The sequence below is a fragment of the Sminthopsis crassicaudata genome, chromosome 1 (assembly GCF_048593235.1).
Source record: "Sminthopsis crassicaudata isolate SCR6 chromosome 1, ASM4859323v1, whole genome shotgun sequence".
Classification (NCBI taxonomy): domain Eukaryota; kingdom Metazoa; phylum Chordata; class Mammalia; order Dasyuromorphia; family Dasyuridae; genus Sminthopsis; species Sminthopsis crassicaudata.
In genome coordinates, this window is record NC_133617.1 from 85,517,194 (window position 1) to 85,543,646 (window position 26,453).

The 26,453-nt window shown below is 33.3% G+C and overlaps 1 protein-coding gene across 2 annotated transcripts in view; it reads left to right on the forward strand.

Moving 5' to 3' along the window:
* The window catches only part of TRAPPC9 (trafficking protein particle complex subunit 9), a 968,086-nt gene that overhangs the window by 188,303 nt on the left and 753,330 nt on the right, over positions 1-26,453 (forward strand). For both annotated transcript variants that reach the window (XM_074264738.1, XM_074264741.1), the window contains one exon: positions 16,537-16,663. In XM_074264738.1, coding sequence (XP_074120839.1) covers positions 16,537-16,663 — 127 coding nt within the window. The remainder of the gene's footprint in view (positions 1-16,536; positions 16,664-26,453) is intronic.

A 26,453-nucleotide genomic window follows, 5' to 3' on the forward strand; every position in this document is an offset into this window, starting at 1 on the left:
TCAAGATCTCAGACCCATTCTCATGATCTTTCTTAGTATACCATGTTTTCCTGAGTTTGTGATTTATTTCTTCTATTTGATTGTCATCTTTTAGATTTTTGAAATCGTTTAGATTATGTTTGGCATATGGCATTTAAAATATTTCATTTATTGGACTTCTGCTGCTTTCTTCTTTAACATGGATCTTTATGAATTAGCCACACTGTTAAACCTAAGACAGAAATTATTTCCCCAAGTTTACAGAGCAAGCATTGGCTGAACTGCAATTTGTGCGTGTGTGTGTGTGTGTGTGTGTGTGTGTGTGTGTGTATGCTTATTTATTTTAGCTAACATTTATTGAGTACTTAGGTTGTGCCTATGAGTCAATATTTATTGATATCCTTTCAGTCACTAAAAAAAAAAATTAAAAATCAGATCTGAGTTTTGTTTGTTTTGTTTTTTCTTCTGTATGCCTTTTATACTTTCCCCTTCTTCAGGGATCTTGAGAACTGATCTTTTGCAAATGCTCTAACAATTTTCTTGCTTCAATCCCAGGCCTCCTTTATGTATTCATGGTCTCATTCAGCTTCTATCATCTTATGTTCTTCAATACCATTTTGTTTCCTTAAGAAACACACCCTATACTTTGATCCCAGGATATCAAAATGTAGACACCATGAGTGTCCATAGATATTTTATATCTTTTATCTGTTTGTTTTTACCCAGTTAATTTCATGCTTAACTGCTTTTTGGGATGTTTACTTAGGGCTTTTTACCAAACTGTCTTTAATATTGTTTATCCTTTTACTGCTTTTTGTTCTTTTATGATGTGATAATTTCTCTTAATCATTTCCCGATCTTTTCTGTAATATTTTACAATTTTTTTTTCTTAACCTAGGTGGCCTTCAGCTGCCAGATTGTTTCTGTGGCAAGTAGAGTGAATGTTCTCTGACTGAAATCATTTTTAGTATATTTTTTTCTCCATGTGGTGACATTAATTTATATCAGTTAAACTTCTTCATACAATTGTTATTATTGATATGAGTGTTCTTTCCTTTATTTCTCATTTTTCAGTATTTCATTTATTTGTTTAAACAGATAGGATTGAATTTGTTTTCATTGTAAGTAAGTTTTCATTGTAAGTTTTGATCTTTATTCTGATAAAGATTTTAGAGATAGCTAATTCATGAAGGAATACTTACCATTATGTCTACTTTTCCATCTATGTAAAATTTTACTATAGTGATCCACATATGATTGAAGATGTGCTTTCTAAGAGTATTGGAAAGGCACAGGGAGCTTTTTAGAAATGACATTCCACAATAAGCCACATTTTATCTTTACACAATTGATTGAAATATATAGATAATACAAGATCCTATTTATTTCTTGTTGACTTTAAAAAAAAAAAAAAGGGATTGATTCAGTAGAGTTCCAATTTAAAGACTGTCTTCCAACAAACAATCTCCAATGAATATCTTTAAACTTAACATTTTAAACAAGATTTTTTGAGAAATAAAACAAGAGACATAACTTTAGCTCCTCACTGATAGCAAGAAGAGATAAAATTGGGAGAAACTTGTTCAGCAAAGATGTCCACTACTGTCAGACAGGAGTTCAGTGCAGGATCCAAGATGAGGAGACATTCTTTTTTTTTTTTTTTTTTTTTTTTTCCTTTTTTTTTTTTATTATATATATATATATATTTTATAATATTATCCCTTGTATTCATTTTTCCAATTTACCCCCCCTCCCTCTATTCCCTCCCCCCGACGACAGGCAATACCATACATTTTACATGTGTTACAATATAGTCTAGGTACAATACATGTGTGTGAATATCATTTTCTTGTTGCACAATAAACATTAGAATCTGAAGGTACATGCAACCTGGGCAGACAGATATTAGTGCTAACAATTTTCATTCCCCTCCCAGTGTTTCTTCTCTGGGTGCAGCTACCTCTGTCCATCATTGATCAACTGGAAGTGAGTTGGATCTTCTTTATGTTGAAGATTTCCACTTCCATCAGAATACATCCTCATACAGTATTGTTGTTGAAGTGTACAGTGATCTTCTGGTTCTGCTCATTTCACTCAGCATCAGTTGATTTAAGTCTCTCCAGGCCTCTCTATATTCCTCCTGCTGGTCATTTCTTACCGAGCAATAATATTCCATAACCTTCATATACCACAATTTACCCAACCATTCTCCAACTGATGGACATCCATTCATCCTCCAGTTTCTAGCTACAACAAAAAGAGCTGCCACAAACATTTTGGCACATATATGTCTCTTTCCGCTCTTTAGTATTTCTTTGGGATATAATCCCAGTAGTAGCGCTGCTGGGTCAAAGGGTATGCACAGTTTGATAACTTTTTGGGCATAATTCCAGATTGCTCTCCAGAATGGCTGGATTCTTTCACAACTCCACCAGCAATGTATTAGTGTCCCAGTTTCCCCACATCCCCTCCAACATTTGTCATTATTTGTTCCTGTCATCTTAGCCAATCTGACAGGTATGTAGTGGTATCTCAGAGTGGTCTTAATTTGCATTTCTCTGATCAGTAGTGATTTGGAACACTCTTTCATGTGAGTGGATATAGTTTCAATTTCTTCATCTGAGAATTGTCTGTTCATATCCTTTGACCATTTATCAATTGGAGAATGGTTCGGTTTCTTATAAATTATGGTCAGTTCTCTATATATTTTGGAAATGAGACCTTTGTCAGAACCTTTGTTTTTAAAAATATTTTCCCAATTTGTTACTTCCCTTCTAATCTTGTTTGCATTAGTATTATTTGTACAGAAACTTTTTAGTTTGATGTAATCAAAATCTTCTATTTTGTGATCAATAATGATCTCTAGTTCTCCTCTGGTCATAAATTCCTTCCTCCTCCACAAGTCTGAGAGGTAGATTATCCTCTGTGAGGAGACATTCTTTATAGGTGGTGGGGGTCTTCTTATGATTCTATCTGTAAATGGCATTGTGCTGATTTTATCAAACCAAAGTCTTTCAAATGTGATCTGTAAATCACTCAAAAGAGTTTGGCTTAACTCTCCATACCTCAGAAAAATTAAAAGGATTACCAAACTCTTCTGTATTGATGGATTGATAGAGCTTGTTTTTCTTCATTCATAACTTAGACAGACACTGTAAATGGACAGAATTAAATAGAAAGAATAAAATGAGTTATGAGTCATGGAAACAAAGAAATAAGATTATAAGTAGGAAGACATTTTAGGAGGGTATTATTGATCAATGAATAAACAAAAAGCATTTTAAAGTACTTACTATGAGGCAGCTAGGGGGGACAGTGGATAGAGCACCAGCCTTGAATTCAGGAGGACCCGAGTTCAAATTGATCTCAGACACTTAACACTTCCTAGCTGTGTGACCCTGGGCGAGTCACTTAACCCCAGCCTTGAGGGGAGAGGGGGGGAAGTACTTATTACATGCCAAGTGCCGTGTCAACCATGAGGAATGCAAATACAATAACTAGACAGTTCTTGCCCTCAAAGAACTGTCTTGTTCTAGGGAGCCAACAATCATAAGGGAGAAGTAGCAAGTAAAGTATTTGGTTTGAGAAATATAGTGATGTTTTATAATAAATTTCTCTTTTTAGGAGCAATGGTAGTATAGATCAAAGCTTCTTAAACTGTGGGTTACAACTCCATATTGGATAGTGTAACTGAATGTGGGGGTTGGAAAATCATGACTTATTATCAGTAAATGTTTGATTTGTATACCTATATACCTAGATCTCATAAAAATATCTTAGACAAAAAAGTGATTGTAAGTGGAAAAGGTTTAAGAAGCCCTGGTATATATTAGTTGAGAGGAAATGTAGGGCCAGAAATTGGACAGTTAAAGTAGAAAATAAGAGCAAGATATAGATATGTGATACATTTTCTAGAGATAAAAATATAGGAATTATGAATTTATTGGAAATGTGGGGTGTGGGAGAAGGAATAATCAAAGATAACTCCCAAGTTTGCTTGCTTTTTACATTTAATTGTATGCTCCTTCAGGCAGAGACTATCACCTTCATATTTGTATTGTCAGTGCTTAGCACAGTGCCTGGAATATAGTAAGCATTTAATAAACATTTATTTACTGATTTACTCATTCCACAAGACTTGCTTTCATTGAATGTACATTCTTAATAATCCAGATAAGGTGTGAATACAACCATGTTTAGAGCAGAATGTGAAACTACGTAAGAAAGATCTAAACATATTACTTTGAGCCTTTAAAAAACAAGCATTTGCTCTAAGTGAGCCAAAAGGTTAAAGAAAATGTGGGGTAAGGGATGGAAGGTAAGATCAAGGAAGGCTTACTTAAAAGTATCCAGGATATTTTATTATTGTTTATGCAGATTATTAATTTTTCTTTTTTGTGCTTTTTAGAAAATTAGCCTGGGGAGACAGGTAGATAGCTTAATGGATAGATCATTGGTCTTATAGTCAAAAGGACTTGAATTCAAATCCAGCTTCAGACACTTAATACTTTCTAGCTGTGTGATCTTGGGCAAATTACTTAACCCTAGTTATCTGGTCCTTCTCTTCACTAAAAATAGGGGGGAAAAAAGAAAATAAATTAAAAAAAAAAAAGAATATTAGCCTGTATCTTCAAGATGACTGTTTAAAATAGTATACATGTATCTTTAATTAGAAGAGTGCTTACTGTGTATATACACTTTTCATTTTGTATTTTTATATTTTTCAATTACTTAGAAAAACTATTTTAACATTTGTTTTTTTTTTAATTGAATTCCAATTTTTCTTCCTTTTCTCTTTCCTCCCTCCTCTTCTTGAGAAGACAAGTAATTTGATTTAACTATACACGTACAATTATGCAAAATATGTTGTCATATTAGCCATGTTGAAAAGAAAACACTAAAAAAAAAAAAGAAACATAAAGAAAATGAAAAAAACAGTATATTTCAATCTGCCTTCAGACACTTTTGGTTCTTTCTGTGGAGGTGGATTACATTTTTCATTATAAGATCTTTGGAATTATTTTGGATCATTGTATTGATTAAAATAGCTAAGTCATTCACTGTTATTCATCATATGATATTGCTGATACTATGTATAATATTCTTCTGGTTCTACTTTCCTCACTTTGTATCAGATCATATAAATCTTTCTGGGGTTTTCTGAAACCATCTACTCATCCTAGCTAGTTATGTATAATTGTTAATTTATGCTGAAATCACAGCATTTCAAAGTAATTGTCAGTAAAAATAAGTTAAAAAGAAAATTCAAATGGTTTATTATTGGGTGTAACAGCATGTAGTTTGAACCTGCATAGAAAAGATATCCCTTTCTTTACCACATCGGGGAAACAACTTTTTTCATTTATTTATTTTTTAATACTTTGTTATCTATAGTATAATTTACTTTAATACTTAGCTAGTGTCCTTTATAGTACATAGGAAATTTTTCCTATGATATGAAAAGCAAAATAGAGATATGTTTACTAATATGAATTATCTTTCCTGATGGGGCAGTTGTTTATGAGGATTTAGTAACTTGATACTTTTGTGTTTGTGTGCACAAAATGTATATATATGTGTGTATTCTAAAATAAAGATTTTATACCTTTTTTAGCTACATTGCTTTTTTTCTTGTTATCAATTAAGTACAAAATAATGTAATGTTAATAGTCTTTGGTTTTAGAGTCATGCATTGTTAGAGATAGTAGGGACCTTAATGAGTCAACGCTTTCATTTACAGTTGAGAAAACTGAACCAACATAGGTAGTGAATGCTCATGTTAAAACTTAAAATCAGTTCTTTTGACTCTGAGAGTACTGCTTATTGTCCTTTCCTATATTTTTTTGTACTTTCTGGGCCTTTTTCTTTATTGGAGGAATAGGAAATGCTAAGGCTGTGGGAGAAAATAATTTTTTCTGGCTCAGCCCATTACTTGAGTTCTTTAAATTGTTAATTTTTTTATGGCTTGTGAATGGTGTTATAAATATCCAAATGACTCTTGGCAAAAAAAAAAAAAAAAAAAAAGTTTCCCATCCCTCCTTTATTGGCAAAATGGAGGCATGGGGGAAACTAGATGTTATCTAGAATATTTTAGGTCCAAAAAATTTACAAATTACATCATCCAAAGTAATAGTTGTATTTATGTTCTATAATTCTTCTAACAGTTTAGTAGCAGATACTAAGCATGTATTCTGGTAGTGTTTGTAATGATTTAACTTTTAAAATTTTATCCCTGGGGTGATTTTTTAAAAAGTAATTCATTAGCCAGTAAACATTTATTGAGCACCATTAGTGCCACCTTTTTGAGATATTGTCTGTAAGGTTTATTATGTGTTATAGAACAGAGAAGAGGGTTTGGGAGAATTGGAGAAAGCACCAGCCTATAAGTATCAGATTAGCTAACCTTGAGGTTGTTTACTACTTGGCAGTCATTTTACTTTTAAGTCTCAGCTTTTTCATCTATAAAAAGAAGAAATCTAGATAATATATAAAAATCCCTTTTTGTTGAACCTTCTAAGATTCTTGTACTGCTCATCAAAATTTGATTTTTCCAGTAAACAGGAGTTTGTTTCAGGAATGATTTTGCAGATTTTTCATTTTTAAAATTCTGTTTCACTAGAGGAAATTTTTCTCCTTTTGAAAGTCTTGCTTCTTGCTTGCAAGATCTGTGATAGGAATGAAAAGCAGCAGTAAGGGATGAAAAAATAGCCATTAGATGCCTCCTTGATATTCACCGAAGTGCTTTTATTTTCATATTTGAACCCTTTCAACTTGGTGTTAAATTTAAAATTGTCAGATAGAGTCGACCTTTCCCCTTTTCTGAAAGGAGAATGAATCTATATACTTTTTGTGATTTTTCACAAAAATGGTTTCAATTTAGTTAAAAAAAAAAAAAAAAGGAATTCAAGGAAACCTAACAAATAAAGCAGCAATCCTAGCAGTGGTACCACTCTGTCAGCTGTTGAGGGCACCCTTTGTCTAGTTAAATGGCATCCCAATTCCTTTCAAAGGCTGCTGTTTGAATCTTATGTTTAAATGTTTGTAACTAAAACAGAAAAAGAAGTTAACATTTCCTGGAATTTTTTTTGGGGGGTGAACTTTTGTTTTTGATATGGACTCATCACCATAAGGCTGATTTACTAGAAAATGAAATATTATGTCTTCAACACCATACAGAATTTTTACTCACATTCAATAAACATAAAAATAAAAGAATATTTTAAAAGTTCTCTGCAAGCATTAAAATACTATATAAATGCTAGCTATCGTTATTATTCTGAACTTACATCGTTTAAAAATATACATGAGCTTTCAAAGTGAGAATAGCTGGTTAGATTTTCACCATATTTTCAAATAAATGAAATAAATTGTTTACCTGAAGTTTGTCAGTGAACAATTTGGCTCTTGTGAAAATTAACACCATAGACTCTTGGAGTCAGAAAGACTTGAAAAGTCATTTAATATAGGCCCCAGTTGCAAAAGTAGCTCATTGTATTTTGAGGTGACTCTTAATTTTTAGGAAGTTTTTCATTATATTGAACTGATAACTCTGTACAACTTCCCTTGCTCTTATGTTTGCTAAACAAAACCTAACCTGTAATCTGAATGGGCATTGGCACAGCCAAACTAAGACCTGGGAAAGACTTAAAAGGCCAAGGTCATCAGCTGCATCCTGGGCTATTGCCAGTCATTTTGACTTGTCTTGTCAGCTGAAGCAGGTGTTGTGGAGCACATAGAGTTTAGTTAGATATCCAAGATGGCAAAATCAATGACTTCTGGGCCATCGTCAGTTTTCCTGACTTGTCTTGCCACTATACTTTGATGAATGGAAGAGAATAAGACTAAAGACTTTGCACAGCTCTGCTTAATTCATTTACTTGAAAATCAAGACATCATTCTTATGATGTCATTGGTTCTGTTTGAGAACAAAGAAACAACTTTAATAGACCTAATTTCTAGTTGACATGGATCATAAGACAGTTTGTTCTATGTTTTCTTTAATAAAAATCAATTTCCTTTATATAGTTTATGTCTTCTGGTTAATTTGTTATTGGCTCCAACATAAGCATTCAGATAACATTCACTGAGTATTCTTAGTATTCCTGGAATTATATTAGGTTGTTTCATTGAAGAAATAATCATCATATAATCATCATTATAGCAGACATATATATATATATATGTCTGTATATATATATGTATATAGTATTAAGCTTTATAAAGTGCTTTATATAAATTATCTAATTTGATTCCCACAGCAATTCTATTAGGCAAGTACTGTAGGAATTAATAAACTCTCCCTTAACCTTCTCTTGACAGATAATGAAAAAAGCTTAAAGTTGGTTGGGAGTTTGCCTTCAGTTGCATAGAAAATGTTTAGGCATGGAATTTGAACTCAGCTCTTGCTTAACTTCAAGCTCAAGATTTTTTCCATTATCTCTTGCTGTTTTTTTTTTTTTTTAAACAGAATTTAAATATCATCTAATATCATCTGTTACTCCCCCCTTCTCCTGTTTTATGGATTAGGAATTTGGAACTCAGGGAGGAGAGAAAGTTTGTCCAGTGTTGCATGGTGATTTAGGGTAATAGCAAATGCCCATTTCCCGCTCTGAGGTAGTGCTATAATTTAGAATCCATATAGCCTATCACCGAAGAATTTTGATTTAATAATATTTTAAAAGTACACTACTGGTGTCTGACCTGAAACAAAAAAAGCTGAAAAGTGATGCTACCCTATCCCCAAGTACCTTGAAATCTTACATAGGAATAAGTCCTGATCCGGGGAAAGAGCTGCCTCTGAAGAACGAAGATGTAGCTTCAGATGCTATTTCTCATGTCTACTACTAGTGTGCTCAGGCCTGTCTCTCCATTTCCCTCAGGCTCAGTTTCCTCAACTGTGAGAAAAAGGAAATTTACCTTTGAGGGTTTCTCCCAGCTCTGTGATCCTGTCATCCCTTCATATAAATATAATGCACAATCAGTCCTGCTGTATCTTCAGGGTAGTTCAGTACCAAAGACTTGGAGAAACTGGAATGGTTACTTCTGCCTGGGAGAATTAGTCCTGCCTTTTGGAGAAAGTGATAGTTGGGTTGGGTCAGGCAGATAGATGTAGGAGAAGTATGTGACAGCTTACATAATGGTATGCAGTGAGCAAGTGCCCCGATGTTCAAAAGGGCAGAATGGGATGTAATGGTGAATAGTCCAGTATTTCTGGAAGCAGGGCACTGGCAGAGTAGGAATGGGATTGTAGTTAACTTGGGCTCAACCACAGACGAGTAATTTGATCTCTGTGAGACTCAGTTCTCTTAACTTTAAAATGTAAAAAAAAAAAAAAAAAAAAAAAAATCATTTGGCCCTAACCTCAAAAGTTTGTGAGGAAACTATTTCTGTTAATCATTATATATATATATATATATATATATATATATATATATGAATTATTCCTTTTCAAAATAAAACAAGTATTTCTTTTTGCATTTGACCTCTGAATTCCAGGAAGTAGATGTAATAAAAATAATCAGAACTGACATTTATATAGTGCTTTATGGTTTACAAAACTCTTTACATATATTATTTTGTCCACTATCTCTTAGACAAGAGAAAAAGAACTACAATGAAAGTAAGGTGGTAGGATTAAAAAGTCAGCTTGTAGATTATTTGTGGGTTATAAATCCACAAATTAATTTAATATTAGAGCTACAAAGGATTTTGAAGATCATTTGATCAAAAATAATTTAGGTACTCAGCTGTTGTAATTAAGCTGTTGAACTTGGATTGGAATCCAGGCCTCTTAATTTCTATTTCAATGACTGATTTTGTGCAAATCTCCTAGAATTAAATCAAGCAACAAATATTAATTGAGTATCCCATATGTATATCATGTTCTACTAAGTCCTGGAATAGATACAAAGAAGAAATTTTGTACTAAATACTAAAAGTATTATTTATATGGTTAACATAATTTATAATATTTATATTTTTTTGGAACTAACTTTATTCCTGATATAAATCCAAACTGGTCAGAGTGTATGTTTTGGCTTACTTACTAATATTTTATTTAAATTTTTTATATTAATGTTCATTCAGGGGAATTAATAGCCTATGGATTTTTTTTCCTTAGTTTTGTCTTTTCTTGATTTGGGTATAAAGACAATATTTGTGTCACAGAGATTAGAAGGGTATCTTTTTATTTTTTGGTGGCAAAGTTTATGTAACATGAAAATTCATTATTCTTTGGATGTTTGATAGATTTCACTTATGAATCCATTTGGTTCTACAGATTTTTGTATTGGTTTTATGTTGTTCATGGCTTGTTTATTTTCTTTTTCTAACATTAGCTTTCTTAAATAGTCTGTTTCTTCTTGTTTTAGTCTAGGTATCATATGTTTTTGTAACTTCATTTATTTTCTACAAGTCATGAGTTTTGTTAGCTTGCAGTGAGATAAAAGTATTCCTAATAATTTCCTTTTCAATTCTTGTTAAATATTTATTTTTTACATCTATTATGAAAATATGGTTTTTCTTTCTTTTTTAAAAAATAAAAATATTTAAGTTTAATTTTAAAAAGTCAACTCTTTGTTTTATGTATTAATTTAATGGGCTTTTTGATGTCAATTACTAAATTTTTTTTTTTTTTTTTTAGATTTTAGGCTTTGTTATTTAATTGGTGGTTTCACATTTTTTGATGCTTAAGTTTTAAAAATTACATGTTCAACTCATTGATTTGTGGAGTTTTTGTTGTTGTTGTTGTTATTGTTGTTGTTGGTTAAAAAAAAAAAATTAAGCATCCCCAAACTAAAGATTGTTAAACTTTCTCAGGTCATAGAATTTTTAGTGTTAGTAATTTTAATTTTTTTTCATGATATTTCTGAGAATTTCACACTACTCTTAATTTCACAGTAATTTTTTCTTGGTACCCTTAGGTCAAGAGAAATATCTAACAGTTCCATTTGCTAATTATTAAGTTCAAACAGCTTACTAAGCATCCATGTCCGAGCAGCTAGGTGGTGCAGTAGATAGAGCACCAACCCTGAAGTCAGGAGGACCTGAGTTCAAATCTGCTCTCAGACACTTAATACTGCCTAACTGTGTGACCCTGGGCAAGTCACTAAACCCCAGTTGCTTCAGGGGAAAAAAGAAGAAGAAAAAGCATCTATTTACTAACAAGTTAGTAGCCATTTGAAAAGGTAGCGGGTGTAAATTGAAAGAAGAAATTTTAAAAAAAATTTCATTCTTATATAACCGCAATTATTCTGCTAGTGAGATATTTGTGCCTCTTGATGATTGTTCACTTTCTAAAATCTTGGGAATCAGATTAGTGACTCCATCCTTGTTTCCTATTCCACATTGATTTTCCTTAGGTTTTTTGTTTGTTTGTTTGTTTGTTTGTTTGTTTGTTTTTTGGTGAGGCAACATGGTCAAGTAACTTTCCTAGAGTCACATAGCTAATAAGTGTCAAAATGTCTGAGGCCAGATTTGAACTGAAGTCCTCTTGACTCCAGGGCCAATGCTCACTGCCCCACCTAGTTACCCCCTTTTCAAGTGGCATTGACTTTTTATTAAAGAAATCCTATAATTGCTGAAAATGCAGTTTTGCATAGATATGATATCACAAGCAAAAAAATAATTGTGGCCTAGAAGGTACAAACACACAAAAACATATCCCAGATATTTGGAAACATCAACAGAAGGATATAGCAACATGTAGTGTGAAATCGTGAACTACTTTGAGCAAGTAGTAGGTTAAGCAATATCTGATTGATGTTGAGTATTGCTGTGTTTCCTTTGAAAGTTTAATACATTCCAAAGTGTCCCTGTGAATTTATTTTATCACCTTGGGGTAATAAAAGTATAGTTTGGGAACCAGGGGTATGTTGTCTCTTTGTTACCATTTTTTAAAATTAAAATTTTCTGTTGTTTCTATGGTTTGTTTTTGACTCATCTCTTTTCCAGAGCCATGTTATCTAGCTTCTGATTATATTTTAATTTTTCTTTTAAGGACCTTTATTGAATATAATATTTTATTGCATTATGGTTAGTAAATGATGTTTAATAATTCTAATTTTCTACATTTTTTGATGATGACTTTATGCCTCAACATATGGTCAGTTTTTTGGAAAGGTGTGATAAAACAGCTGAGAAGTATATAATTTACTTCTGTTCTCATTCACTAATTTTATTTATTTATTTGCCCAGAATTACACTAAGAAGCTAGGAAGTATTTAGTGTCTGAGACCAGATTTGAACTCAGATCCTCCTCATTTCAGGGCTGGTGCTTTATCCACTGTGGACACCTAGCTGTCCTTCATTCACTAGTTTCCAAGATTATCATCTCTAATGTTCTAAAGTACTATTCAGGGTCCTAATTTCTATTTTTTTTTTTTTTTTTTTAGATTTGTTTCTTTTTTTACGCCTGAAGGAGATACATTAAATTCTTCTAATATTGTAATTAGATTATTTTTTTATTTCTCCATTTCAAATACCATTGTTTTTAAGTATTTAGTAGTACATAGAAATGAAGTTCTAATAACAATTCATTACTTGTGCTTTTTATCATGATATAATTTTCCTGCTTATATCTTAATTTTTTCTATTTTCCATCTTTAACCAAATATGAAATTTATCTTTATTCTAGCTTTATTGAATTCAGATGAAGCATAAAAATTTTTGCTTTAGCCTTCATTTTAGCTCCATGTGCATCTTTGTTTTTCAAGTGTACTTCTTATAGACAGTCTTCTCTGGTGGGTTCTGTTATGTGATCTATTCTGCCATCTATTTTTATTAATTCTGTTTTTCTTTCTCTTCATCCTGTTCTCTTCTATTTTTTCCTTTCTTTCCTTCTACCTACTCTTCACAATAAGAAGAAAGTGGTAAAAAGGAAGAATTTGTCCCTCTTTTATTTAAGTAGTAGAGCATGCCTTCCTCTCTCCTTACCCCCTCCCCCCTCATCCCCACTTGACAGAGTTCACAGGCAGATGGAGAGTAAAACAAATATTTTCAAACATGGCCAAAAAAGATGACTTGACTATACTTATTTTACATGATTATCCTATACAAGTGAAGTTTATGGGATTTAGCTTAAAAAGGCCAAGGTCTCCCACTACATTTGGGGGCATCTCCAGTTATCCTGATCTAAATCTTGTCACTGGACCCAGATAACTCCAGAGGAGAAACGAGTCTAGTGACTTTGCACAGTTCTTTCTCACTTAAATCCAATTCACTTGCATGTCATGGCATACTTTCCGTGATGTTATGATCTTCCTTGAGAATGAAGGACAAATATCAATCACTATAAGTAGTAGTAGATCTGGTTCCACTAGGAATCCAATTAGAACTGGCCAGTTGGGCAGTACAGCTCTTTTCTCATTTCTTTTCTTTTCTTTTCTTTTCTTTTCTTTTCTTTTCTTTTCTTTTCTTTTCTTTTCTTTTCTTTTCTTTTCTTTTCTTTTCTTTTCTTTTCTTTTCTTCTTTTCTCTTCTCTTCTCTTCTCTTCTCTTCTCTTCTCTTCTCTTCTCTTCTCTTCTCTTCTCTTCTCTTCTCTTCTCTTCTCTTCTCTTCTCTTTTCTTTTCTTTTCTTTTCTTTTCTTTTCTTTTCTTTTCTTTTCTTTTCTTTTCTTTTCTTTTCTTTTCTTTTCTTTTCTTTTCTTTTCTCCTTAGTGTTCTCTGAAGCACATTGTTGAAGAAACATAGTGCTTTAGCAACATAAGAGTCAGGGTGACAGATGGGAGAAATGGAGAAGGAGATGTTGAAAATGCTAGATCTTTGGTCTAGCCTCCTGTAGGAGAATAGAGGGAAAATTATGTATCATATTACATAAAACATATCATATATATCACAAATCATAGATTATATCCCATTCCACCCCATTCCGTGCCATATCATCTCATCCCATTACACAGGAAAAATGTATAAAGTATCTCCCCAATCTTCATTAGAAGAGTGGTGGGGTCACAAACACAAAAATGCAAAAATTTTTCTCCTTAAGGAGCTAAGATTTGTTTTGAGGGGAAAGGAAATAATTTAATAATGTGACATTTAAGTTATATGGAATAATTTTCTTCCTTTCCCTATTTGTTATTATTTTTACCCATTAAGCATAGGAAGCACAATCAGTTTTTCTTTATTAATGATATTAGTTGGGTAAAAAAGAAAATTGCCTCAAATTAAGGTGAGATTGTTCCCATTATTTATTCAACAAAAACCCATAAAAATGTTTGCTGTGAATAAGTTATTTGGGACTTGGTATATACAAAAATAAAGCAGATATGATGTCCATCTTCATTGCCTAATGTCCTTAAAAGGGGACATAATATGTGGACACAGGAAATATTAAATAAATTAGAATGTGATGAACTCATATAAGGAATATAAAGTTTTTTGTGATTAGTGAGAAAAAGGTCATTTTTAGCTTTAAGGAATCAAGAACCAATATTGTGTAATGGAAAACTCACTGGTTTATCAGTAATGAGAGAACTCCTTATAATCAATCAATCTTTGCAGCTAACTCATTCTTGCTATGACTCTAGAGAAAGCATTATGGAGGAGAAAGAAGTTTAGTTGGGCTTTGAAGGGTTTAAATCAGCTTAGAAACATTTATTAAGAGCCTATTAATTGCTAGGCACTGTGCTGTCAAAAAATCATTCACTTCCCTTACGGTCATATTTGATTGGATGAATAAGTGGGAGATAGGGTACAACTTGTACTCAGACAAGAGAGAGACAAAATCAGCACAAAAATTTTTCAGGATAAGGTACTAATAGCTGAGAAACTCAAAAAAGGCCTTTTTTTTTTTTTTTTTTTTTTTTTAAGAGATTGAGCTAAGTTTGGAAGACAACCATGCTTTCCAAGAGACAGATCTGAGAGAGAGCATTCTAGGAGTGGGGCACAATCTGTAATATTATGTAAAGATGTGAGATGGTATGAAATTTACAGGGAATAGTATTATGTGGAACAATTTTGCTGGATTGTAGAGTATATAAAGGTGAATATTTGGTATGCCTGGAAAACAGATTGAACCTAGGTTGTAAGGTTATTTAAATTAAATTTTTTCCTAAATGTAACAGAACTACTTAAGTTTCACATTTGGAAAGTGCCAGTCATACTTGCTCCTTTTTCTTGGTAGTGGGGGATTGAGTCTCTATCTCCTCTAGGCTGGAAATGCAGGGGTGGCTCACAGGCTGACCCATTTCTGATCTGCACAAAAACTTTGATTTGTTCCATCTATAACTTGGGCAAGTTCAGTTCTCCTTAGTCATCTTTGTTCTCATCAGCCCTCTACTCCCTAACTCAAGTGACATGTCAACCCGAGCTTCCCTAGTAGCAGGGACCTCAGGCAGATGCTGCTATTTTTTGCTTTAAGAATATCAGTTCCTCAGCTGTGAGGAGGGTAGTTTGAACAAAAAAGAGGCTGAGTGCAGGGGATGCAATTTAGAGGCTAATCTTTGAGATTAAAAAGTTACAAGAAATTGTTTAAGTAGAAAGAGAAATATGAGAGATGTGTAGAATAGGACAAGACTTGGCAATTGATTAGATTAATGATTAAATGTGAATGAATTCCATAATGGAAGTTAACTATTAGATTGTGAATCTGTGTTATGGTACCCTCAATAGAAATAAAGAAGTAATTTAAGGGGGAATGATAATTACATTTGTTTTAGAGACATATTTGAGATGCCTATGGGATATCCATGGGGATACATCTCCAGGTATCAAAGAGATAGAGGACTAGAACTCAGAAGAGACTTGAGAGATACTTGTGCAGATTTGGGAGTTATCTGCATAGACATGAGAGGTGAACCCATGGGATCTGATGATCAATGAGAGAGAATAGAATAGAACATCCAGGATTGAGCTTTGGAATTTATCTATGCATAGGAGGTAGAACATGGAATGAAGTGGTCATTGAGAAAAAGATGCAGAAAGAGTTTCTAGAAGGGAGAAAGATGTTCTCAGTGCCAAATGTCACACAAAGGCAAAGAGGTGAAGAATTGAAAAAAAAAAGTCATTGGATTTAGCAGTAATCATTGTTAACTATGGAGAGAACTATGTCAGCTGAGTAGTGTGAGGGTGGAATCAGATCATAAGGGCTTGAGAAATGAATGGACAGTGAGAAAGCAGATTCAATAAGTGTAAATAGCCTTTTCTAGGAGTTTAGCTGTGAAAAGGAGGCAGGATATATGATATTAACTTGAGAGAATGATAGAATGTTTAGGTGGTCAAAAGGCAAAAAGATGGGAGAGGATGGAGGGATTGTTTTGTGTTAATCCTGAGTTTTGCCTCTGTAAAAAGTACCTTAAAAACTATTAAGAAATCCTAAAATGCTATGTAAATGTTAGCTCTTATCATTACCCATTAATCATGGTGAATAATTATTAAAATCATTCTTTCAGATTATTATTTTTATTCATCTTTTGTTCATCTTCATATTTTTAAATTTTTAAATTTTTTTCTCCCATCTTTAGCTTTAATAAATCCTCTTACCATAGGCTCAATATACAACAAAATAATAACTGATAAAAGTATTATCTCCGTTTGATTACATAATTTTTTCTGTTTTAGGGTCTCCTCACAAGTGGAGTAGAATTTGAATCTCTCCCTGCGGCTCTTTCTCTCCCTGCTGAATCTGGACTTTATCCAGTGACACTGGTTGGTGTTCCTCGGAGTACAGGGCAGATTTCTATTAATGGTAAGTACTCTTTGCTTTGTAGTTTTAGGAGAATATGAGGCATGTAAATAGGTAGAATAAGTCATTCTATTTGACTGGAGCACAGAATTCATGGGGTTGGGGGGAGATGTTATATAAGACAAGGCTTTAAAGGTGCTCCCATATTGTGGAGGGTCTTGAATGTCAAGCTGGTGAGCTCAAACAGTGACAACAGGATTTTGAACAGATTGGTTCATAAGAAAGATAAATTTGGTAGACTTTGTATAATTGATTGGAATTGAGGAAGGGAGAGAAATTATAAAAGAGATTATAAAGAGAGAAATGATAAGATTTATTAGAAGATGAGATGTAAGAGATGGAGGGGGCAAGAATTTAAAATATCCACAAGGAATAATTATGTTGTTTTTTTTTTGGGGGGAAAGGCAGTTGGGATCTAGTTACTCCCCACTTATATTTTAGTCATGGCTTTTTGCCAATAAAAAAAAAAAAGGCAAGCTGAAAATATTATTTGATAGTTTTGCCTGGCTTTAAATTTTTTTTTAAATTATTTTATTTTTTTTTCAATTAATAATCCTTATAACAAATATACAGTTAAGGGGAAAAATTGATATTGGCCATGTACAAAGATTATGTTTGACTTCTGCATCTTGAGACTAACTGCTCAGTCAGGAGTTAAGTAAGGTATATGCTTGATTATTGGTGTTCTGGAATCATGGTTAGGCACTGCATTATGATCAGAGTTAATAAGTTTTTCAAAGCTGATTATCTTTTTTTTTTCATTGTTGTTATTGTGTAAATTCTTATCCTGATACTGCTTACTTTCTTCTGCATCAGTTCATACATGTTTTCTGTTTCATCACCTTTGCCATTTCTTATACAGTAGAATTCCATTAATTCAAGTTTCATCATTTGTTCTAATTAATGGATATCATCTTAATTTCTGTGCCACTCCCAAAAGTGCTACCATACATATTTTAAAACATATTGATCTTTTTCTTTCTTTGATCTCTTTAGATAGATCTAGCAGTGGTATTCATGAGTTTTAAGGTTTGGAGTGGTTTCTTGTATGTCATTCCAAATTGCTTGCAATAATGACTGTCGTAATTTATTACTCTACTCATAATGTATTGATGTGCTTATTTTTCTTCAGGCTCTCTAATATTTGTCATTTTCTTTTTTCTTTTTTTTTTTCCCCGGTGGGATCATCTTAATGTTTTAGGTGCAAGAATGTTAGATTGTTCTAATTTGCATTTTTCAAATTATTAGTGATTTGTAGTATTTTGTAAATATGACTTTAGTAGTTTGGATTTCTTCCTCTGAAATTGTCTGTTCATATCTTTTAACCTTTTATGAGATGTGTTATTTACTCCTTCCCTCTGAACTTCATTTATAGCTTCTTAGAGTTTTATTGCCAAAACCATGCCTATTTAACATTCAATAAACTAATATCTAAAAGGCCAGTTAATATAACTTATTAGAGGCAAAACTTGTGACAGGAACTCAGATTTTCTGACTTCTTGTCTAATACTTTAGGGGACATCCTTCCAAATTTTCTCTTATAAAACCATCAATCTTTCTCTCTAAGCTATTTTCTTTATTCGTGAATAGGTCTGTCTCCTTACTTTGATGAAACCTATTATTGACCCCATCCTTTCTACTTTTAATGAGTCAATAACTAGTATAGGTGTGTTATTTACACTTTCTGAATGTCATTACCACCTGAACTTTTCAGTCTGGTTTCAGGCTTCCCCACTGCCATGCACTGAAGGTTATCATTTTCATTATTTATCAAATGATTTTTCTCACTTCTTATATCTTTGACCCTGTTTGCTGTATTTGACAGCCTGGGTCATTATTTTCCCCCTTAAACTGTCCTCTCCTTATGCTTCTGTAAAATTTTGCCCTCTTTATCATTCTCCTACTTCTTAGATTACTTTTTCTTATTTTGGGGGGGGGAATTCTTTTCTTATTAATCAATTACTGTGGACATCTCAAAGCCATGTTCATATTTCTCTTCTTTTCTTTATGCTCACTCCTTTGGAGAACCTATCTTCTCTCCTTACTTATAATTTCTAAGCTGATTATTAAAATTTTTCTCTCCAAACTAGACCTTTTAGTCTCTTATCTCTCTCTCTCTCCTGTTATTCACTTAAATTAACTAGTAAGTTATTAAACACCTATACTTACCAGAAATCAGAAGTATTATGATAAAATAATTAGAAAAACTGACCTTAGAGTAAGGAAGATCTGCATTCAGGTCCTGTCTCTGGCACATTTGGTTACTTGACACTGAGCAAATCATATAACTGCTTAGTGCCTTCCTCCTCAAATCACCTACAATTTAATTACTTTGTATACATTTGTATTTAGTAACTCTATATTGGTTTTTTACATATTTTTACATGTATTTGTATCCCTCATGTAAACTCTTAGAACAGAGGAAGAAAGCTGTAGGCCAATATTCCTAACAAACATTGATGCAAAAATTAAAATAAAATGTTATCAAAGAGAGTATAGTATCATATCACAAAGATTATATACTACTACATGTATTTATTCCAGAAGTATAGAATTGGTTTAATGTTAGAAAAACTACAAACATCTACCACTTTAATATGATAACAAAATCATGAAGTTGTAGACAAAGCTTTTGACAAAATGCTATACCCATTTCTTTGAAAAGCACTCTGAAACATAGGAATAAATGGAACCACTTTTTTACATGGCACATAAGTAATGAAGATAGAGTAGAGTCCTTTCCAGTCAGATCAGGAAGTAAGCAAGGATGTCCTTTGATATAATTTCTGTTTGACATAGTTTTATAAATGTTGGCTATTGTTATAAGACAAGAAAAAGAAACTGAGGGAATAAGCTTAGGAGAAAAAGAAACAATTGCCACTTTTTTTTTTTTTGCCAGATAATAATTATTAATTGAAACAATAACTTCAATAAAGTTGCAGAATATAAAATAAATTCCCACAAATCAACATAATTTTTGTATGATGTCAATAAAACCCATCAGGAAGAGATGGAAGGAGAAATTACATTTAATATAACAACAGGACTAGTAAATGCTTGATGTTCTACTTACTCTGATAGCTTAAAGGAATTTATATGAAAACAATTACAAACACTATTTATTGAAATAAATAGACAAAAATAATTAGGGAAACATTAATTGCTCATAGGTAGGCCAAATCATTATAATCAAATGGCAATATTACTCTAATTAATTTACTTATCAGTGCCATACCAAACTGCCAAATTTTTATTATTAGCTACAGGTGTGGACAGCAGTTTGCTGACTTTTAATTTAGAAGAATAAGGAAAAATTACTTTCCAGATTTCAGGATGGGGCAAGATTATGACTAAGGGATGGAGATGATATTAGAAGATAAACTAGACAATTATGATGACATAAAATTTAAAAGTTTCTGCATAAACAGATTATAGCTAAAATTCTTTCTGTCAAAACTGGTACCTAAACAGGTATTTCCTCTCTAAACAGGAAAAAAAAAATCTGTCAAAAAGTTTCCCTGAAAAAAAGTCTCATTTTAAAGCCAAGTTTACAAACATTTATTAATCACTTTCTAAGTTTGTAGGTACTGTGCTAAACACTGAGAATACAAATACAAGTGTAAAGAGAGATAATCTTTGCCCTCAGGGAGCTTATACTTTAATGGGGAAAGCACACAGGGAAAGGAGCTGAAAAGCATATGGAATATGAAGAAGCATTGCAGAGAAAGGGGAAGAGGAGGTATTTCTTTTTTTTTTTTTTTTTTTTCTTTTTTTATTTTATTTTTGTATTCATTTTTCCAAATTACCCCCCCTCCCTCCCCCCGACGACAGGCAATCCCATACATTTTACATGTGTTACAATATAGTCTAGGTACAATACATGTGTGTGAATATCATTTTCTTGTTGCACAATAAACATCAGAATCCGAAGGTACATGCAACCTGGGCAGACAGATATTAGTGCTAACAATTTACATTCACTTCCCAGTGTTTCTTCTCTGGGTGTAGCTACCTCTGTCCATCATTGATCAACTGGAAGTGAGTTGGATCTTCTTTATGTTGAAGATTTCCACTTCCATCAGAATATATCTTCATACAGTATTGTTGTTGAAGTGTACAGTGATCTTCTGGTTCTGCTCATTTCACTCAGCATCAGTTGATTTAAGTCTCTCCAGGCCTCTCTGTATTCCTCCTGCTGGTCATTTCTTACCGAGCAATAATATTCCATAACCTTCATATACCACAATTTACCCAACCATTCTCCAACTGATGGACATCCATTCATCTTCCAGTTTCTAGCTACAACAAAAAGAGCTGCCACAAACATTTTGGCACATATATGACTCTTTCCTCTCTTTAGTATTTCTTTGGGATATAATCCCAGTAGTAGCGCTGGTGGGTCAAAGGGTATGCACAGTTTGATAACTTTTTGGGCATAATTCCAGATTGCTCTCCAGAATGGCTGGATTCTTTCGCAACTCCACCAGCAATGCATTAGTGTCCCAATTTCCCCACATCCCCTCCAACATTTGTCATTATTTGTTCCTGTCATCTTAGCCAATCTGACAGGTGTGTAGTGGTATCTCAGAGTGGTCTTAATTTGCATTTCTCTGATCAGTAGTGATTTGGAACACTCTTTCATGTGAGTGGATATAGTTTCAATTTCTTCCTCTGAGAATTGTCTGTTCATATCCTTTGACCATTTATCAATTGGAGAATGGTTCGGTTTCTTATAAATTATGGTCAGTTCTCTATATATTTTGGAAATGAGACCTTTGTCAGAACCTTTGTTTTTAAAAATATTTTCCCAACTTGTTACTTCCCTTCTAATCTTGTTTGCATTAGTATTATTTGTACAGAAACTTTTTAGTTTGATGTAATCAAAATCTTCTATTTTGTGATCAATAATGATCTCTAGTTCTCCTCTGGTCATAAATTCCTTCCTCAAGAGGAGGTATTTCTAAGATATACAAGAAATTGATTTAACTTTATAAGAATAAGGTCCATTCTTCATTGATGAATGATATAAGTATATGAACTGGCAGTTTTCAAGAGAAGAAACTGAAGCCATTTATATATTCCAGATCAATGACAAACGTTGAAGAGGCTATGAAAAAACAGACACATTGAGACATTATTAATGGATTACTGAATTAGTCTAGAGTCCATGGTCCTCAAACTTTTAAAATAGGGGCCAGGTCACTGTCCCTCAGAGTGTGGGAGGGCGGGAGTATAATAAAAACAAAAGCTCACACTCTGTCTCTGCCCCTCAGCCCATTTTCCATAACCCAGCAGGCTGCATAACTGTCCTCAGCGGGGCCCATGTGGGCCACAGGCCGTAGTTTGAGAACCCCTGGTTACTTTAGATATTCTAGAAAGCAATTTAGAATTATGTTCCCCATATTAGTCAACTGTTTCCCTTTTGACTTACTGACAGTTACTAAAAGGCTTAACCCCCAAAAAGAGAATATACATATATATATACAGAAATATTTTTTGCAACTTTTTTGTTGTTGTTGCTGTGAAAAAGGACTAGTAACCCATTAATTGAAAAATGACAGAAGAAATTATATTCTACTATTGTAAAGGAATATTATTATGCTTTAAGAAATGAAGAAAAATTTAGGATTTTTGTATTAAAAGATAGAGAATGAAGTGAGTAGAACCAGGATAATAATTTGTTTGTTAACAATAGCTTTTTATTTTCAAAATGCATTCAGAGATAGTTTTCAACATTCACCTATGGAAAACCTTGTGTTCCAAACTTTTCTTCTTCCTTCCCCCCCTTCCCTTAGACAAGTATTCCAGTATCAGTTAAACATGTGCAGTTCTTCTTAACATATTTCTACATTTATCATAGTGCACAAGAAAAATAGGGTCAAAAAGGGAAAAATATGTGAAAGAAAAAAAAAACAAGCAAACAACAACAAAAAAGATGAAAATACTATATAGTGATCTACATTCAGTCTTCATAGTCCTTTTTCTGAATGTAGAGAGCTCTCTCCATCACAAGTCTGTTAGAATTGGCCTGAATCACCACATTGCTGAAAAGAGTCAAGTCCATCACAATTGATCATCACATAATATTTTTGTTACTATGTACAATGTTCTCTTGGTTCTACTCATTTCACTTAGCATCAGTGCATGGAACTCTTTCCAGCTTGCTGATCATTTCTTATAGAACAATAATATTCTATAACGTTCATATACCATAACTTATTCCACCATTCTCCAACTGATGGGCATTCACTCAGTTTCCAGTTCCTTGCCAATACAAAAATACAATACAAAAAGGGCTGCATTTTGGCACATAAAGGTCCCTTTCCCTTCTTTATGATCTCTTTGGAAGAAATAATAATTGTTATAAAAGTGAACAATTTTGAAAGAATTAATAATTGTGATCACTGAAATGGTCAACCATGATTTTACAGGTCCAGTAGAAACTAACACTTTCTCTCTGTCTCTGTCTCTGTCTCTGTCTCTGTCTCTGTCTCTCTCTCTCTCTCTCTGTCTCTCTCTCTCTCTCTCTCTCTCTCTCTCTTTCTCTCTCTTTCTCTCCCTCTTTCTCTCCCCGTCTCCGTCTCCCCCCCCCTCCTTTCCTCTCCCTTCTCCTTCCCTCCCTCCTGCCCTTCCCTCCTCCCCTATCCTCAGTGTTTAGTACAGTACTTGGCACATGGTAGGTTCTTGATAAATGTTTAAATTTTTAATTTCTTCCTATTTTATTGTCCTGTTCTGCCTATAAATACATCCATGACTCTTTCATCCTTAAAAAAGCCACAGTTTGATCTAACCATCTCTGTTAATTATTGTCCGGTATCTTTCCTCCTCTTCCTACATAAACTCCTTGGCAAAGTTATTTACTAAGTGTCTTGATTTCTTATCATATAGTTTGCTAAACCTTATGAAATCTGGTTTTAGATGTGCTCATTTAAGTGAAACTTCTCTTTACAAAGTTACCAATGATTTCTCAGTTGTTAAATATGATGACCTTTTCTCATCCTTATCCTTTTTGATATCTTGACAGGTTTTGACATTGTTAATCAATATCTCCCAAATGTTCTTTCTTCTCTTGATTTTCATGAAAATACTGTCTTGGTTCTTCAACTGTGTGTCTGACTGTTCCTTCTCAACCTCCTTTGTTAGATCTTTATGCAGGTCATATCCACTAATCCTTGCATTCTACATGATTCTATGCTGCACTTTTTTCTCACTCAATATAATCTCATTATGTGATCTCAGCTATCATTTCTGAGCAGATAATTCCAAGAACTCTATATTTAGACCCTGTCTCTATTCTAAGTTTTAGTATGACATTTCCAAATTTCTTTTGGCTATTTGAAACTGAAAATCCCACAGGTATTTCCAACTCAATGTCTCTAAAACAGAGCTCATATTTCTCTCTAAATTTTTGCTCCTTTTTCTCCTTCCCTGTTTCTGTTTAGGGTACCAACATTCTCACATTCACCCAATCCTACAGTAACCCCAATGTCATTCTTGACTTTTCACTTGTAATCATCCTAAATATCCCACTTGCTGCTATATTTTTTCTACTTTCATAACATCTTTCATATACATTTCCTTTCTATTACCATAGATATCACCCTACTACAGGTCCTTATTACTTATTTTTTTGTACCTTTGCAATAGCCTTCTAATTGGTGCCACTCTTATTAAATCCTTTTTCTCCCACCTGTGGTGCTTAAAAAGTTTAATAGACTAAGTCTTTCTATTAATAATGTCATCATTTTAATAAGGAATAGTCATTTGGCCATCTCTCATAGACTAAAAGCAATCATGGCAATAGGCATGTTTTTGTTCTTTTGGACAAAATGATAATTCTGAGTGGCTAACAATCAATGAAGGGTAGATTTTACTAAGGCTGATGAGCTTACTTTAATGAGGGACTGAGAGTGAGGTCATGTCACTCTTGAACTATCTCTACATCCATATTTCTATACCCAGACTATGCTCAGTCTTTGGTACTTTTGACAAAAGTTTCTGTTCCCCCCAAAACTTGATTGAATGGCATTCAGCATAGACTGGAGATTCCTTGTAAGTTGGATGGGTTCAGATAGAGGATGAGGTTAACTCAACCTTCAGAGTCCCCATTTTTAAAAAAAAAATAATAGCTTTTTATTTTCAAAACACATGCAAATATAGTTTGGAACATTCAACAAACCTTATGTTCTAAATTTTTCTCCATCCCCTCCCCTAGACAATAAGTAATCTAATATATTAAACATTAGAATTCTTCTATACATACCTCCACAATTATCATGCTACACAAGAAAAATTAGATCAAAAAGGAAAAGAAAAAGAAAAAAAAACCCAAAAAGTAAGCAAACAACAGCAAAAAAGGTGAAAATACTGTGCTGTGATCCATACTCATTCTCCACAGTCATTCTCTCTGGTGCAGATGGCTCTCTCCAATACAAGTCTATTGGAATTGGCCTGAATCATTACGCTGTTGAAAAGAGCTAAATACATCATAGGTGATCATCACATAATCTTGTTGTGTACAATGATCTCCTGGTTCTGCTCATTTCACTTAATATCAGTTCATGTAAGTCGCTCCAGGCCTTTCTGAAATCATCCTGCTGGTCATTTCTTACAGAACAATAATATTCTATAACATTCGTATACTATAACTTATTAAACCATTCTCCAACTGATGGGCATCTACTCAGTTTCCAGTTTCTTGCCTGTATAAAAAGGGCTGCCACAAACATTTTTGCACATGTGAGTCCTTTTCCCTTTTTTATGATCTTTTTGGTATATAAACCCAGTATTGATAGTGCTAGAGCAAAGGATATACGCAGCTTGATAGAACTTTGGGCATAGTTCCAAATTGCTCTCCAGAATGTTTCAATCAATTCACAACTCCACCAACAATGGATTAGTGTCCCAGTTTTCCCACATCCGTTTTCCTGTCATTTTAATCTGAGAAGCGTATAGTAATACCTCAGAGTTATGGATAAAAGTCTTGAAATGAAGATAGAGGAAAAGGGGGACCTGAATTTTCCCAAATCATTAGTTATTAATAATCATTTCTCTCATATCCGTATATTCTATAACTTGTTTACACTGTTCTTGCTTTTTGTAACACACAAAAGTCTTGTCTCCTGAATCCTGTCTCTAGTCCTAGCTTCCTTTAAGACTCATATCAAATCTTTGTCACAGTTATTGTTCTTCTCCCTTCCTTGAGTACCCTTTTTTTTTCTGATATTACCTTGCATTTACATAGAGTATCCACATAGTTATTTGAAAATTGTCCCCTCCATTATAATGTGAGCTCCTTGAGAGCAAAGACTCAATTTTAAATATAGTAGCTTCAGATGTAGTTGTTTTCATTACCTATGTGACTGTGGAAAAAAGACATCCTAGATAATGAGAAACTGAGGTAGAGTTTGAAGCCAAAAACATTTTATTAGAGGAGACTGGCTCCCTTCAACTAAGGAGACTCTAGACCTTTCTCTCTATATCTGAGGTGCCACCTACCCTCAGGGCACTACTTTTATTGGGCAACAATTATGCTAAAAATAAAACAGTGATTTCATTGAATACCACAAGCATAGGCTAAAATATGAATACCGGCAGGGTCACAAGGTTTTTAGAAATATCTTCCCTGACTAGGTGGTCAAAGATGGATTAGCTACTCTTTGGGTTAGTTAAAGGGAGACAGCACAACCCCAAAAATCTTTTGGGGAAATTTAGGGGCTTTCTGTCTTGCCAGCATGAAATGTGGGCGAAACAGGGTAGAGATATTTCATGCCAGCGTTCTCATGATCCTGTA